The 18,478-nt window shown below is 41.6% G+C and overlaps 1 protein-coding gene across 10 annotated transcripts in view; it reads right to left on the bottom strand.

Moving 5' to 3' along the window:
* LOC111972198 (ELAV-like protein 4) overlaps positions 1-18,478 on the bottom strand; it is a 93,239-nt gene that overhangs the window by 71,773 nt on the left and 2,988 nt on the right. Inside the window, exon 1 of one of the 10 annotated variants that reach the window (XM_070446160.1) lies at positions 7,465-7,857. The exons of 7 other annotated variants lie outside the window; for them this stretch is intronic. In XM_070446160.1, the coding sequence (XP_070302261.1) occupies positions 7,465-7,473 (9 nt within the window). In that variant the 5' untranslated portion in view covers positions 7,474-7,857. Of the gene's footprint in view, positions 1-2,640; positions 2,767-7,464; positions 7,858-18,478 lie in introns of those variants that run through there. 2 more of the 10 variants (XM_070446158.1, XM_070446157.1) reach the window with 2 other exon arrangements.

Raw genomic sequence — 18,478 nt, 5'->3', positions numbered from 1 at the left:
TCAGCAAAGTTAACAAGGGGTATGCTATGTATGGGGGGAGGGGGGGGGGGGGCTTCGGCCTAAGCAAGCCTAAGAGCAGGGTGGAATTAAGATAAAATTAAATCACAGATCACAACATTAAAAACTTGACGACTTGGTTTGAAGCACTAAAAGTACAAAACCAGATACTTAATGCATTTCAACAGTATTTTCTAATTTTTATGACTTACAACACTGTTCAAGACATAAAACAAGCAGTTGCACTGGCAAACGGAAGAAATTGAATAATAGAAGACATACAGAGAATAACATTAGTGTTTTTGCTGACAAAAGCACACTAATTATTTCTCTGTATTTTTGCCAATTGTAASGAATGAGAATTGTTCTAGTGACTTGTATTAGCTAATGTGAAAGATTAAATAAGTTCAACAGATATGTGGAAAATGTGAGTTGGTCAAGGTTGGAGGCAAAAATACTGAACGGATTCTGTATTTGGGCCTATTTGTTTTTATTATTGTTCATTGAGATACGTTAAATATACTACCAAAAGTGGGTTTTGTTTAATTCAGGGYCCTAGAGATTGTTTGTTGTTTTGAAGCAAATTTCCTGCAATTCTACATAGTGTAACATGACTCATGACATCTTTTGCATAGGCAATTTAATTATAATTACATATAATATTTAATATAATATGGATAGGGAAAATAAAGCTTAGACTATTTTCACAAATGTTATTTCACTAACAAATATGTCAAATATGTAATTTAATCATGTTAGTTACAAATATTTTCAATTGATAGCAATAGAGTCAGTCACACATTAGATAACTTCTGTAAGGATGGGAATTGGATGTTCATGAGTGTGTCTATAAATTCCTGTTTGTCACGTGAACTAATTGAGATGGTGGTTGCCTAACTCAGAATAAAGTCCTGTTGAGCTTCGTATGCTGTCTCATTTCCAAGTGGTATCTTTCATATAGCTGATGTTCCACTCCCCGAAACCCTCCAAATGGCGCGTACCACTTCCAAAGTATTATTATGATTTATTTATTTTTCTTTAGAAGGCCGTAACTCAGCCTCATAATGCCATAGAGACGAATTAAAAATGTGCATCGGAGTCGCGTCTTTCTCGTGGAACGTACAGCTTGTTTCTATCCTAAAGCGCCGTTATATATCGCTTTTGACCTTTTTCCCCCCTAACAAGGCATACCCCCTCAATTTGAGCACTGCCTACGCCCCTCTGTGCCATGCCACACACCTGCTCACAAAACCCTACTTCATATTAATCTGATCAACTCGACTTATTAGCATTGATATATAAGCTTGGTGCTGAACAGTAGAGACTGCACTGTGGGTGTTGTAGCTCTGCTGGAGGACAGTAGTAGTCTAGCTCTGACTGTGGTGACACTGCCCAGTGCTTGAGCCCCACTGACAGACAGCAGGGTGCTGCTCAATGAGGAGCATGCTCAGTTCCACACCATAAACACTGGATATCTCCCCCTATCTCTCTCTATCCTTCCTTCTCTCCCTCCCAACGCCTCCGCCTCCTTTAGCACTGAGTTACTGGCATGTCCCTCCATCAATACGCTACAGCGAGCAGTTAGGGAGACAGGATGCTATCACTGTCACCATGGTTGGGAATTGCGTTCTTTTCAATTAGCATTTTGATTGCACGGGAATAGCCCACACACAAACAATCAAATATTCACTTCCAAAAATGAATAATGCTTCCCACATTCAAGATGCTAATACAGAAGCTGGCAAATTCCCTTTATGATAGGGACAACATTTTAAAATCAGTATCATGCCATTTTAACATTTTATGAAACTTATTATTAACAGCATACAATAAGAGAAAGTTTGATATGGATACGGGAATTTAGAGATCAGGGAAGATAGCCTCTTTGTGTATGCAGAAAGATAGGTTAAATAAAAGTTAGTCAGCCCTGCCATGTTGTTTAGGATGGATGGGAATTAAACTGAGTCCCTGGCAGGCACTGCCTCCAACCAGTTGAGGAACAGCCTGGGGAGGCAGTCACTCTGAGTCTTTTGTCAACAATGGATACACAAACAAACACATCCACCATGCAGCACAGACAAGCGCTACCAGCAGCATCAGAGGCAGAAGCAGAGGAGACACAGGCGAAAACCTGTCCAAGTGAAGGGAAATGTACACCAGTGCAGGCATGCGCATTACAGAGCCACTCACACACACACACACTCTATTTCTCTCTGGTACACTACAAATTCACAAATGCAAGCTCACGACTGTAGTCCTACATTATATACACTGTCAAACATTACAAAAATAAAACCGACCAAAATGTGCACTATAATGCTTTGTATAAATACATAAATATAACAAGTATTATCTACTATTTACAATGCACAACATGATAAAGAGATTTAATGCAAGAAAAATATCAGACTTAAAACCACACAATGTACTGTACATTTGCTGTGTGCAGGTATCATGAACAGTTATCTAAGACTTGTGCAAACCGATACCCATCGCCTTTTCCCAAAACTGGATGAACAACACCCCATTAACTGTTAGGGAAGGAAGGCACACTGAGTGAGGCATGGTGCTACTGCTACTGCTGCAGGCTGTCGGATGGATGCAAGGGCACAATGAGCGGCTGGCAAGCTGCAGCCTCCTTACCATTTTAAACCCATTCCACTCCATTTGTGAGCCGGCAGACGTTTTCTCTCCCCAGCGCCTGAACAAATTTCCCCCTGACTTGGAGCTCTCTTTTTCGTTCTTTCTCTCTTAGTGGTGGTTAGACAGTAGGCGGCTTGTGAAAGCAGGCATTCCCTTCTTCCAGAGACGCTGGGTGAGAATGCAAAAGGCTTCAGCGTGAGCTTTGGGCTGCAGTCCCCTCCCCTGTCTCCTCCTCATCTGTGAGGTCAGARCTCCCCTCTCTCTGGAAGGGTGTGTTGCAGCTTTCTCACTGGCTCCTGCGCCTGTCTGTCCAGCAGTCTCCTCCACAAAGTTAACATCTTCACTCTGKCAACCTCGCCGATTCAAGGAGCGCTTGGCAATGAAAAGCTTTTTGGTACCAAGAAAAGCTTTTTGGTACCAGCAAAGATCTTTGCTTGATTGAGTGCAAAGAGTGATTGTGCCAGTGGCGCAGCAGAAATCCGTTGAAGGCAGGGCCAGAAAAAATGTAGGCGGGCAAAAATTTGGGCACTCAAATCATCATTAAACGATCAAAAAAGCATAACCTACCCTATACCCTACTGTAATTGACTACACACAACAAACCATCTAACATGTGATTTCGCATTATAGATCAAATAGTCGTGTAGGCCTACGTAAATCCACAACTCTTTTATTTAACATTCGACTCACATAAACCTACAAAAAATAAAAAAAATTGTATTTTATTTTATTAATAGACTATAAGACTAGAACATAATGCCCTAATATAACAGTAATGATCACAATAGGCATCCACAGCCTATATAGACAASAACAGTGGTCACCAACCTTTCTAGTCGAGATCACCTTATGAGTCCAAATGCAAGCCGAGTGCAATTCTCTGCTGGGTGCGGGAGATCAAGTGCTCCTACAATAGATTGTGTGATATCAACTACATTATCAATAGCATATAGGGTCGAACTATAGTGCATGGGCGGGGAACACAGGGTAAAGTTCTACTTCCAATTCATCCAAAAAAGTACGMGAAATAACTATTGTTTCATGCATTTTCCTATATAATAAGAGAGGTATGATTTTCTCCATGTAGGCCTTCCCCTTATTATAAATAACGTGGAGTCCCTTACATTTCAAAACTCGAGTCTCAAGCTAGGCTACACGATAGCACTGGTAATAGGTCTGTTGTTGTAGCCAATTACTTGCGAGGTACACCGGAGCATAAATTGAAATAACTCGTTTTTTTATTTCACTRGACTGATGGTGAMGTCTCATCGGAGGGTGGGAGAGAGTGCGAGTCGAAGTGGAGAAGCGTTTTTCATGATTTCTAAAAGTGTTGAATAAAAACAGTGTTGTAATGTTGATCATTGTCTCTGAATGTACTGAAACTGTCTTTAAGGCCCTCGATTAGATCAATGCAATCTATTTTATTTTATTTMTTTTTATTTCACCTTTATTTAACCWGGTAGGCTAGTTGAGAACAAGTTCTAATTTACAACTGCGACCTGGCCAAGATAAAGCAAAGCAGTGCGACACAAACAACKACACGGAGTTACACATGGAATAAACAAACACACAGTCAATAATACAATAGAGAAAGTCTATATACATTGTGTGCAAATGAGGTAGGATAAGGGGGGTGAGGCAATAAATAGGCCATAGTGGTGAAATTATTACAGTATGGCAAATTAAACACTGGGGTGATAGATGTGCAGAAGATGAGTGTGCAAGTAGCGGTACTGGGGTGCAAAGGAGCAAAATAAATAAAATAAATAATATGGTGATGAGGTATTTACAGATTGGCTATGTACAGGTGCAGTGATCTGTGAGCTGCTCTGACAGCTGGTGCTTAAAGCTAGTGAAGAAGATATGAGTCTCCAGCTTCAGTGATTTTTGCAGTTCGTTCYAGTCWTTGGCAGCAGAGAACTGAAAGGAAAGGCGGCCGAAGGAGGAATTGGCTTTGGGAGTGACCAGTGAAATATACCTGCTTGGAGCGCGTGCTGCGGGTGGGTGCTGCTATGGTGACCAGTGAGCTGAGATAAGGCGGGGCTTTACCTAGCAACGACTTAAAGATGGCCTGGAGCCAGTGGGTTTGGCAACGGATATGAAGCGAGGGCCAGCCAACGAGAGCATACAGGTCGCAGTGGTGGGTAGTATATGGGGCTTTGGTGACAAAACGGATGGCACTGTGATAKACTGCATCCAATTTGCTGAGTAGAGTGTTGGAGGCTATTTTGTAAATGACATCGCCGAAGTCAAGGATCGGTAGGATAGTCAGTTTTACTAGGGTATGTTTGGCAGCATGAGTGAAGGATGCTTTGTTGCGAAATAGGAAGCCGATTCTAGATTTGATTTTGGATTGGAGATGTGAGTCTGGAAGGAGCGTTTACAGTCTAACCAGACACCTAGGTATTTGTAGCTGTCCACATATTCTAAGTCAGAACCGTCCAGAGTAGTGATGCTGGACGGGCGGGCAGGTGCAGGCAGCGATCGGTTGAAGAGCATGCATTTAATTTTGCTTGTATTTAAGAGCAGTTGGAGGCCACGGAAGGAGAGTTGTATGGCATTGAAGCTCGTCTGGAGGTTAGTTAACACAGTGTCCAAAGAAGGGACAGAAGTATACAGAATTGTGTCGTCTGCGTAGAGGTGGATCAGAGAATCACCAGCAGCAAGCAGMAATGACTGATATAGAGGGGGACTGGAGGCCCTTTATGGCGAAAACTTGGCAAATGCTCCAACATCCTCTTCTATACACGGTCTCTTGACATTTTTTTACAGAGCTTTGTTTGGCCATCAAGTTTTTGCTAGCCAAGCTGGCTAGTCTGTCTTAGCTAGCTAGCTAAAGGTGAGTAGCCTACACACTGTAGCCTAGCCTACACAGCGATAGCTACAGTTTACTGCACMTGGTATCAGTGCGAAGTGACATGTGCCAGAACCCACCCATTATTTTGAAAATGATAAGATTTTTTTTTTTTATGTTTTTCCCCCCAGCATATAATCAAGCATAATTCAAATGCATTGCATAGGCCTAAATTCAATATATTTTATATACAGCACTAGATTGTATGTAAGATGTCCCCTGAAAGGCATTGCCAAATAAAATGTGATATTATTATTATTGTCAATATACACAGTTTTAATAGGTACACCACTCCATTCACAAAAATGGTTTGCTCCTACTGCTATATAAAGCAGGCAGAAAGGCATTYGAGGCATTCAGTTACTGTTCAATTGAATGTTAGAATGGGCAAAACAAGGGGCCTCCCGAGTGGCRCAGTGGTCTAAGGCACTGCATKGTAGTGCTAGCTGTGTCACTAGAGATCCTGGTTCAAGTCCATGTTCTTGTCCCATCATGCACTAGTGACTCCAGCTGGGTGCAATGTGTGCTGRCACGGTCGCCAGGTGTATGGTGTTTCCTCCAACACATTGGTGCGGCTTGCTATGAATTCTATCTGATGTTGTATGCATGTTTAGGMCAGTGTTTGACTTGGACTGAAATATACTGAACAAAAATATAAACAACAATTTTACTGAGTTACAGTTCACATAAGGAAATTGAAATAGGCCCAAATCTATGGGTTTCACATGACTGGGCAGGGGTGCAGCCATGGGAGGGTCTGGGAGGRCATAGGCTCACCCACTTGGGAGCCAGGACCTGCCAATCAGAATGAGTTTTTCCCCACAAAAGGGCTTTATTACAGACAGAAATACTCCTCAGTTTCATTGGGTGGCTGGTCTCAGATGATCCTGCTGGTGAAGAAGTYGRATGTGGAGGASATAGGCTGGCGTGGTTACACGTTGTCTGAGGTTGTGAGGCCGGTTGRACKTAAGGCCAAATTCTCTCAAAACAACGTTGGAGGCATCTTATGGTAGAGAAATTAACATTCCATTTTCTGGCAACAGCTCTGGTGGACAATCCTGCAGTCAGCATGCCAATTGCACATTCCCTCAAAACTTGAGACATCTGTGGCATCGTGTTGTGTGACAAAACTGCAGCTTTTAGAGGGGTCTTTTATTGTCCCCAGCACAAGGTGTAATGTAATGTGTAATGAACATGCTGTTAAATCAGCTTCTTGATAAGTCACACCTGTCAGGTAGATAGATTATCTTGGCAAAGGAGATATGCTCACTAACAGGGATGTAAACAAATTTGTGCACAAAATTTGAGAGAAATACACTTATGTGTATATGGAAAATTTCTGGGATCTTTTATTTCAGCTCATGAAATAACCCAGGCCCACCCGTTCCTACGCCCCTGGATTCTACCCTCAGGCACTACAGGATGCCTGAACAGCACTATGTATATACATTTGCTATTACTGCATGCATGTTAAAGCCTGCAAATATACACTAGTTATATACATTGATACATGCTCATATTTGTATCTTGCTTATTCAAAGGAAAATCCAGTTAACTTAGATAATTTACAAAACGCAATTTATTTTGCAGTTCACCCACATAATCACAAATTCACCCACACATGTTTACTAATTACTAAGCTGGGCTTGGYTTATCAGACACGGGCTACTGATATGAAATACTCACATCAAAAATGTACATTTCACACACAGATGTACCGACGCACGGACACACACACCTGCAGGAGCATCACGACTATGAACAACAAAGCGCCAAAAAATGGGATAGCTCGCTACGGATTAAAACGCAAACCGAAGTTTATCACCTGGCTAGAAGCTACTGCYGCGGAGGTGCAATAATGTAGGTGGTGACACAAAGCAGTTTATAAAATGTAGACAAATAATAACCTTAGCTAGATAGAGCCTATAAGACAGATGCGCTTAGCATAGGCTAAATTGTTCCCTACTCACCATGACCATTCTTGTTTAGGGTTGAGCAGGATAAAGCGAAAGGRGAGATGCAAGTGCTTAGTCTTCCTGTGGTTAAATAAAATCGGTTGCTATCAAGAGTCGATCCTCGTGCGGGGAGCGCGTGGTCCCAAGGACAATCGGATAGATAAGGCGCGTGTGAGTGGATGAATGAGTTTGCCGCGTGTCGGAGGCTGAGAGCCGTGGGTGGAAATCTCGTTGTTTCTCTTCGGGATCGTCGGAGGAAATAAACGGTCATAAAAAAAGAAAAAGAAAAAACTAAAAGGATAAGTCTTCACTGAAACGAAACAGCTAGTGCAAGCAGCTCTTTTTCCTACAACCGATTTATGGGTTATTCAGTCTGTCGGGTGTAGAATCTCATTGGCTGCGATAGAGCAAGGAAGGGGTGGTGCGCTAGTGGATGAGTGTTGGAGGAGGGCTAGAGCGAGAAGGGAACGACGGGGGGMGAATCTACCAACGTAAGGTGCGATTGATATTATGCACTACAGCATCGACAGTGTTGATTTGACCTCCAAATCACCAAGCGAAGACAAATATAATTGACAACTGTAACATAGAGCAAGATAACCAATAACCAGCTCGCACTACCACATACGGTGTGACGAGGTATTGTAGCCTACATGGATGGAGACATACCACCATCATCATTGTATAGAGAAGTAGCTTAATTTTTCCTCTTCGTGACATTGCACAGTAGTCTCTCTGCCCTTTTGATGTTGGTGATGATGTTGTTCATCACCCATCTCTCCACTCTACCCCGCTCCCTCCTGTCTTTTCTKTGAGCTTCAATCACCTGTGCTCCCCGCTCCCCTTCACAGCTGCACGCAAGCATCATAAATAATTAACATGAGGCCCCTCAGCTCCATCCTCCGACAAAARCCCATTTCAGCGCTGTGGTTGTAGAGCTCTGGTGGGGGGTCTTTTGTACCTGTAYAGGAAGAGATGCATAACATCCCATACCTATAAGCCTACTACTGCAGTCCTCTCAATTGTACCCTGCACAAGCTAAGGCATGCCACATCTCATAAACATGAACTTCAGTAATGCCAGCTGACCTACAATGCCGCCTTTGTCTCCATAAATGCATTTGATTTTGCCTCCAACACACAGCGGTGTRATTCGAAGAATACAATAATTCAAAACAATTGTTAGGATCTTTACAATGTTAAAATAACAATGCTTCTTTCATACAGTATTTTAGATGCAATAATGCATATTTTACAGTATCTCATATACCTTATATATTTTGAAACCTAGCAGCCACATCCCCTTGGGGCAAGTCTGTTTTGATTAGAATAGCTTTGGGTATGAGAGAGCAGCAGTGACCAGAGAGGCCATAACATATGAAGCAGATATACACTAGCTGGCCCCAGACTCACAGAGACAAGGAGAGCAAGCACCTGCGACAAGGAGAGCGAGCACCTGCATACTCTAATTTACTTAGTTGTCATGACACAATATATTACTCTTTGCTTTGGTTGTTTTGCTACKGCCCAATGTTTTGTTACAGCATGTGCCTAGCAGCAGTAAGCCTATTTTATCCATTGTTCAACACTGCGTCATTACAGTACATTGTTTTATTCCAGACATCAGAGACAGAGAGACATATAGCTGGTCCTCTCGTTCACATGCTGGTTTTTATTCAATTAGGAGGAGGCTCTCATGGCAGGCAGACTAACTTGAGTAAGTCCATTAACCTCCAGCTGAACGAGCACTGATAGGAAGTCCCACAGTGCTCTTGACAGCCTACAAAACACTGCAGCACTGTTCAACTAATCCAAAATTTGCCCCAAACATTTTCAGGAGTTTTTTTGGTGTGGACGTGGGCTCGGAATGACTCAGCTGTTCATTTCTCAATATGTAAASTGTGCCTATWGTACGGATGTAACAATGTATGTATTTTCTTTATGAATGAATGCTTTACATTCAGTGCAGTATATCTGCAAGGTATATGTTTGCACTGTATTTATATTTGTACATGTACACTAGCATAATGACATTGAGAAGAGACCAATGCATTGGTCAGCTTTCACAGGGCACATCATTTGCCCACAGTTGCATGCATTAAATAAAAAAGCAAGAGACTGAGTTTTGAAGCTCTCCAATCTCTCCACTACACCTCTGGCCCCTCCACCTCACTGAGTATTAAAGCCATGCACACCAATGTGCTTGAAATACTAATGAGTGTTAAAGCCACGGCTAAAGCATCGCCAACCTCAATTAGGAATCAACAGGACATGGGTGTTTCCCGAATGGATGTGTTTGCTGGATTTATTTTAATACTGTGTGGTATCTTTCTCCACCCCTTACTGCCAGGGACAACAACAGATACCAACTGCCTTTTGTTTGGGGTGCGTTCTGGTACAATGCTTCTCAGTCTAGAAACCTGCAGTGAATACCAGACCTGTTATTTCTATCACTTTTATTATTCTGACTTGACCTTTTTGAATTCATTGCATTCTGTGCAAGCTTGGGAAATAATTCTCTGCTTCAYTGACTTTAATATTCTCTCTGGTACCATGTTTTTATTACCACCTTTTAATTMTTGGCTGTAAATAATAGAACATAACACAGATGAATAACAATCATTTTCCTTTTTGATTGCAGTCAACTTTAGCTATTGGATTAATAGGTACGCAGTTAAGGAGAGTTCCAGGAAGCAGAAGATTCTTATCTATGGACAACATCCTCAATTACTTCAATAGAGTTTTCTTAATGGGATTTCAGTTGAGCAATCCATATCCTCTTCTGTACTTGCTTTCTTTTACCAAATTGTTTTCCTATATTCTTTTAATGAATAGAACGTGATGAAAATGAATGGGGTCTTAAAGCAGTGTTACATTTGGTTCTCTCCTGCCTTGTGTTGTCAGATGGGGAGGTTGGCTGCCTGCTGGGAGATTTCAGGACTAGTCACTGGAGTTGCTGGGCAGGAAGGTTTGCCTCCRTGGGCTTTGGCTCTCCGTACACACTGTGTGTGTTTTGGGGGATTTTGTAAAATATTGCATAAAAATAATTTGGAATTTAGCTTTAGCCTTATACGGGCTAATGTATTTTGACTAAAGACTATGATAGCTATTTTCTTAACTTTTTCAAGTGAAAAGCTTTACTGGCTCTAACCCAGGAGGATTGCCAACRATGCAGTCAGCAATGTAAAGCCCATCTCATTGATTGTCTCTGTCTGGATAGGTCCTGACACTCTCTCTCACCCACCCTCCTGAAGTACCTATGACCTGACGCACCGATTGCTGTAGCCCCAATTATAGAGCCCCACCGGCATGGCTCCTGCCTCTGCTGAAAGCCTGCTAATTTTGACACCAGAATCTGGCTAATTGTCATGGCCTGCGCCTGCTCTCTCGTGCCCTCCCTACTCATCCCAAACCCCTCCCTCTCAAAAGCGCTCCACGGATTAACATCCAGTGAATGTTTTTTTCTGCTGATGAAAATTGAGACCCGTCCTTAATGCTGACTTGAATTTCAACTAAGAATTTTAAGGATTTCCACTGCTGACTGCACACATACACACTGTGTGGGTGATCTCTCTCTCTCTCTCTCTCTCTCGCTGTGTCTCGCTCTGTGTCTTTCTCTCTCACACACATGCGAATACACAATTTGATATTACACTTAGATGTAACAACATTGTAAGATAATATCTATTCTGTATGTAGCTAGTATGAAACTAGATATGCAGCAGACAGTCTTATAGAATCAACTTAATCTAAGTCAGAGCAATCTAACCGTTAGATACAGTGTATTCGCACCCTTCTCATGTTTCACTCTGAATAATCACAAGTTTATTTAAAGGTAGCAAAGTGTTGGTGTCACCTGAAATGTGTAAAGTGTGTAAAAAACTGTTAACATTTTAAGAAGTTTTAATTTGTCACACTCAATAAATATACATGTAATCTTCTGCGAACATGTATTTTGAATAAACACAATATAGATTTTTCAGATGTTGTTACATTCATCCATGGACTCATCTGCCAGTATTTTACTCCGTGCCATATTTTACATTTCACTGATTGATATATTTTTTATTAATATATGTATTAAGTTATCTGAAATTCCCTTTGATTTTACTGAACAATAAAAAAGTTATCTGTCATGAAATGGTAACTTTCACAATATGGTTTGTTTGAATGACCACCAGACAAMCAGGTCAGTGAAAGGTCAACGGCCATTGATTAGCATGTCACACAGGGCCTGTAGTTAGATAATTTTAGCTTTGTTAACAGGAGGCCTCGCCTCTCCCAGCTCACCTCTGTATTTCCTATTAGGGGCACTAACCGGATTGGAAGTGTCATCCCCTGCTTGCTTTTATAGCCCATTTGTGCCTGATCTGGCAGAGAAAGCGAGACCTCCAAAAAATGATGTTCATCATGCACTTTCCATGGAACTGAGCCTATCATGGGAAAATCCCAGTACAGTATGTCCCTGACTCCTTCATAAACAAACAGACTATTTTTTATGACACCCAGGTTTGTCTTCTCAGGAGCTTATTTGGAGGAGCTTATTTGGCTCTCTTTGATTTGCCCTTGAACAATCCATTTACTTCCTGTATAGAAGTTTTGGCAGCACCTGGCCGTGCAACTCAGATTGATTATCATCACTTCTCTGGCTTAAGTCCATTCTCCACCCATAACAATCAACAAATTGGTGTCAGACCTTTTGTCTTGATACAGAGTGACAAACTCAGCATTGCTTACTCCGAGACATCAGGCTTCAATTACAAATCTGCATTTAGCCGAGGACAGCAGTAGTTGTCCCTCGGGACTGGCTTYTGTTATCTTTGATGTTTAAGATGACTGACAAGCATTCTGCCAAATCCTTACTCAGCTCCTTAAACTGCAGGAGAAACATTTCTCCTGTAAATACCTATCTTTCCATGTCATTGGAAATGAATCACGGCCATTTCAACTCATGCTCATGTCACCACCTAAGAGAAACTTCTCAACAAGACATTAATTCTTCATGGCGACTTCAGGACAAGGCTGTGCTATATTTGTCAMAGGCGTTTGTCATTCCCTTGAACTCAAATCCATTTTATATAGATGGAGCATTTGAGAAGTGGCATGGCTTATCCAACTGCGTAAGCTATTCCTGTCTATGGAACAGAATGTGACAGGAGAAAACCACATACTATATGTATGGAGAGATGGCCACCTTTATCACAAAATGCAGTAATAAGACAGTTATTACAATTCAATAGCGGTCCTAGAAGCAGTGGCTGCACCAAAGGAAAGTGTTTCATAAATACTGAACCCAGCAAGGGMGCCTACATCTGAAGTATAATTAAACAAATACCATGGTAGAATAAGCATATGTACATATAACTACCTTTGTTTGCGAGCAAGGACTGAGGCCCCCATACCCTTTAACAGAAATGAGAGAGCAGTAAAATTGCACAGAGGGGTTTCCATGGTTGACATGTATTCTGGCACGGAGGGTTTCAGTCACAGCAGGAGATTTTGGATTACAGTCCATTTGGATTACAGAGGTGTTGCCACTTGATAAATGACATTCAACCGCAACAATACTTTGCCTGCTCCCCTTGTCATTACCAGTGTTGCCCCTCGTCGCTATTGGCGTCTGTGTTGCCACTATGAGTGGTGAGTGCTGCCATGGTGGTGTAGTGGTTGGCTGTGGGGCGGCCTGCTCTGTGTTTGATCCCAGTCGGGGTACCTCCACGCTCTGAGGGTGACCGCTGCGGTCCATCTGGCTGGGGCTTTAATCAGCACCTCCCCTCAGAGAGGGGATGCATTCTCCTGCCTGGCCCCATCCCTTCGCTGTGCTGCCAGCCTGCCTCAGAGCACTAGAGCCCTCCTAACATGCTAACACTGAACATTTCATCTTTCTAAATGTCACTTCATGGTTTACTGCTCCTTCTTAAGATGCTAGTAGGGAAGCGAGTGCACAATGCTACTCTGCCATATTTTAGTTTAACAGCATATATGCTTGGCAAATAGCTTTATCTTATGTGTGTTGTATTAGCTGTTTATTTTTGTTGATCAATGTAACATTTTCTGTTTAGGTAGGCATAGACGTATGCTTGATAAAATGCAATGCATTAATAAAGTATGTYGTGTTTCTCCCTGCCTTTGACCACTGTAGCTATGAAAGGAATGAACGCAGTGTTCTGTGTTCCGTCCATCTCTCTTTTTTTACCCCCTCCCCCCTGCACCCTCAGGAGGAAATAGAACGAGATTGGGAGAATAAAGAAATCAAGAATGGAGAGAGCAGCAAAGAAGGATACCTTAAGGAATAATTACCATACATAAATATGCTTTTCTCATGCTTTAAATGTAGTTATTTTAGTCTTGTCACTGATGTCCTAGCCATCTAAACCTGAATGCTGCTGTTAGAAAGGATTCATTATTAATGGCTTGGAAAACTACTGGGGATGATGCTTTCCCAGGGCTGTGAAGAGAACCGCTATGTCTCTAAGGAAGTAATGCCTGGCCTCGCAGGTTTCCCTCAGTAATGCACTCATGTCAGGCACATATCATTTATTCATGACAACAGCCGTCACTTTTATAGCTCCCAAACAATTAGTAAATCAATAAAAGGCATCGGCTAAGAAACGACAAATTCTGAAAAACAGTGTTGTTCGTCAAGATGTCACGATTCGGCCACAGCCTATCGCTCAAGTGTTGGCCACATTTGTCACTTCCTACCAAAAGGCAGTAAGCTGTGAGCTAAAGCATTCTCTAATCTCTTCTTTTAAGATGGCGGCCCGATACTGATGGCTCTCGAATAGCAGGTGCAGCCATTTGACTGCCCTTTTTTTATGTCATATATTTTTATGCGTCACAATGTGCAATTTGAATATAATTATTTATATACAGTATATAGATAATCTTGACTATAGCATAATGGTCATTGTTATTGTTATTGTTATTTTGAGCTTAGTCAGCTAAGAGAGATTACAATAGAACTACACTGGTCGGTGGGGGTAATGCCTCCTTTGTAATGTATGGAAACAGTTGACTGAAAATGGCATAAAACTGTGGCTGTTTTCTTCAATACCGTTCCACTMTAATTAACWGTAACATTCATTACTGTATGTACACAAACAAGAGTAAACCTTGCTCTCAGGCAATAAAGACACGACATAGTTCCGTTTTTTTCCTCCAACATGATTCCTTTTCTAATTACTCTGTTATAAGCCGGGAAATAACTGTGATTGGATATAAAACAATGGCCACAGTAAGCATACAGTATATAAATGTGGCTCTAAAATTAAATTCCGGTTTAATCAACACAATAGAAGTGCTCTTTGCGGTTGTAAGAGGAAAAAGCACTTGTTAAGCGCTCTTACATAACGGTCAAAAAGTCATGGTTTTCAAGCTATCATCACAATTGTATGTACATTCTTTTGTGTTTTCTCTGCAGTCTTTTCTTGGCACTGCTGTCTTCAAACGAAAGCTTTTATTTCTACTACAAAGCTTTCACTGTTCACCAATTACACTGTTCAGATGTTCATTTTCCACAGCAACACAATCACATGCAACTCTCAGTCGATAAATAGACCCCTGTCACATACGCACACAGAGCAACGTGAGTGGCTTCTCCTCAGAAACCTTGCCATTTGCCTCTCTATGGGTGAAATCACAGGCTGTTACTTCCAGGTCAGGGTACGTGTATCCAGAAAGCTGACCCTTAGCTGGGTGTAAGCTTCAGTTCTTTCTTTTGGGTGGCTATGTTTTATGGATCACAACCACCTCCCCTTGTACAGTGCTTTCAGAAGGTATTCATACCCCTTGACATATTCCACATTTTGTTGTGTTATAGCCTGAATTCAAAAAGGATGAAATATGTTTTTTTCTCACACATGTASACACAATAACTCATAATGACAAAGTGGAAACATGTTTTTTGAAATTTTTGAAAATGTATTGAAAATGAAATAGTATTCACACCCCTGAGTCAATACATGTTAGAGTCATCTTTGGCAGCAATTACAGCTGTGAGTCTTTCTGGGTAAGTCTCTAATAGCTTTGCACACCTGGATCTTATAATATTTGCACATTATTATTTTTTWAATTCTTGAAACTGTCAAGGTGCTAGACAGCCATTTTCAAGTCTTGCCGTAGATTTTCAAGCCAATTTAAGTCAGAACTGTAACTAGGCAACTCAGGAACATTCAATGTCATCTTAGTAAGCAACTCCAGTGTATATTTGGCCTTGTGTTTTAGGTTATTATGCTGCTGAAATGTGAATTTGTCTCCCAGTGTCTGTTGGAAAACAGACTGAACCAGTTTTTCCTCTAGGATTTTTCCTGTGCTTARCTCTATTCCGTTTCTTTTTATTCTAAAAATAACTCCCTAGTCCTCGCTGATGACAAGCATACCCATAACATGATGCAGCCACCACCATGCTTGAAAATATGAAGAGTGGTACTCAGTGATGTGTTGGATTTCCTCAAAGGGGTATTCAATGTCTGCTTTTTTTGTTTTACATGTCTACCGATAGGTGCTCTTCTTTGTGAGGCATTGGAAAAACTCCCTGGGGTTTGTGGTTGAATCTGTGTTTGAAATTCAATGCTCGACTGAGGGACCTTACAGATAATTGTATGTGTGGGGTACAGAGATGAGGTCATTCAAAAATCATGTTAAACACCATTTGTCATAACAAAGGGGTTGAATTCTTCTTGACTCAAGACATTTCATATTTGTATTTTTAAAACATTTGTAAAAAAATAAATAATAATAAACATAATTACACTTTGACATTATAGGGTATTGTGTGTAGGTCAGAGAGGCTGTAACACAACAAAATGTGGAAAAAGTCAAGGGGTGTGAATACTTTCTGAAGGCACTGTACTGTATATCCATCTGGTACTCCAGCACCATGGACAGCAACATTGCTAGCTAACATGCTAATGTGATCACTCTGCAGACAATATACACAATAGGGCGGCTTGGTATGCAATGACAGCCCCTGGAGGAGTCATTGAGAAGTATACTCACAGAGTGTGTGAGAGAGAGAGAGAGACAGAGAGAGAGAGAGAGAGAGATTGGGCCACCTGTCCTCTGCGGGGCACACAGAGTCATGGCCGGCCCTGCCTCCTCTCTTCTCCTCTGGCTTAGGGAAGCTCTTTGCCTGGCTGGAGACACCTGCTCCACTCAGCAGTGACGGCTCCCAGCGGGACTCTGGCTCAGCTGCTGCTCACCAGGCCCCCCCATGCAGCACTGGCCCCCTCTTAGTGTGACACTGCCAGCCTGCCCTCCTGGCCCTGCCTTCCATGCAGGCACACACAGTACAGTAGCTACCACACCCATCTCAGAAACGAGAGAATCATGCAGGGTGGCTGAGAAACTAGCCTATGAATTGTAACCCACAACAGACAATCACCCATTTTAATGTGTGATATCTGGAATTAATTGTTATATGATGGCACTGACTTGACATGGTCAGGGTAATTGGCATTCATTGGATCTTTACAAGAAGCTGACAGAGCATATCCTATGCCACACAGGCCACCCAACAGCTATTGTTTTTTTATGGGCGTAATTAGGATGTAGTAAGCAAGTAACTACTCAGGTAGCACAGTATCTTCCCCTCAACATATTCTCTAACACCSTTTTTGTGGACATACACTACAATAATCTATGATAAGAGCTTCTACAGCCTATATGTATTTAACAGTTGTACTGCGCTGTTCTCTTGCAGCTGTGTGCATGTGACCGTTGATTGACCTGCATGATAAATAGCACTTTCGTGTGCCATTCTCCTAAAAGTGATGATTGAGCAAGGTTCTGGTACCTCGTGTGTCTTGGCTCATTCTTACTCATACTGATGTTTTTTCAAAGTTCAATGATTCATGTTGGTATTTGCATTATTATGAATTGGGATATCTTAGATCAATTCACTCAATATTGGTCCAAATCCACCGTTCAACAAATCCAGGTTACTTCATCATTTCATTCTTCATAGATAGTAAATCCTAAAATGATGCTCCTGTCAGTTAATCAATATCAATCTATGGCCTTTGTATCCAATATATGATTTTGTGTCGCAGTTAGGCTGGTGATTATACCTCCTTGGCACAGTGCGCTGCCTCTCTCAGAGATGATACGTRCCTATCTTTATACTGCACCTGTTTGTGCGTCAGCAAAGGCAGAGTTGTTGAGCATAAATGAACTAATTTCCTGGGGTAGATTATCCAGAGACACACTGCAATCAGGGAAGGAGGAAGTGATGGAAGCGGCAGATGGAAAGAGCTAATCATTGTTGTGCAATAGAGATGACCCTTACAATTTCAGGGGTGTCAATATGCCATTGCCAATGCTTCTGATTGTTGTGATGATGCATCAAATGAGTTTGAAGTARAAATCTAACCTTTCTTTGTTGAACCGAAGAATGGAGTTACCAAACAAAGCACAGCATTCTAAGAAAAACAACAGCTGTGTGATGACAGTAATCACAGCCTCGCAACAGCATTCAGAGCAGAACAGACACTAGGTTCTGATAGAGAACTCAGTAGAAGTTGTTCGACATCCTTTCAAACACAATGTTCTCTAGGTCCCCTGCAGCCTGACAAATGGCGGCCTGGACTCCAGGGACATTGTTCAAGACTGCAGCCATTTAGCTAAGTATGTATCTTGTTCAACCAAGTGATGTCTTTTGCTTCATCACTTTGCTATACTGGATTCCCTTTAAATATACTTGAAGGTGTTCAGTATCATACCAGTAAAATAATAGTTTTTTATTATGGCTTTTGATTTAAGATAGATCATAATTTCAATTTGGTCACTCCTACTGTTGTGATAATATCATACTGTAGCACAGCCATAGCCATACAGTGGTATCATGCAGATCTCACACCGTACACATCTCAGACATCTCGGACTCAACATTTTGGTCTCTAGTATTATAATAGTATGCCTCACATCCACCAAAAGTATAAAATAATCCTGCTCTCCAACAGCAAAGCCTCAACATTCTTCCAGCACACGTATCTAATGTATGCAAATGATCTAGCTGTGCTTAATGAAGG

The sequence above is a fragment of the Salvelinus sp. IW2-2015 genome, linkage group LG13 (assembly GCF_002910315.2).
Source record: "Salvelinus sp. IW2-2015 linkage group LG13, ASM291031v2, whole genome shotgun sequence".
Taxonomy (NCBI): domain Eukaryota; kingdom Metazoa; phylum Chordata; class Actinopteri; order Salmoniformes; family Salmonidae; genus Salvelinus; species Salvelinus sp. IW2-2015.
The sequence above is the reverse complement of the archived record's forward strand: the minus strand, read 5'-3'. Positions and strand labels throughout refer to the sequence as shown.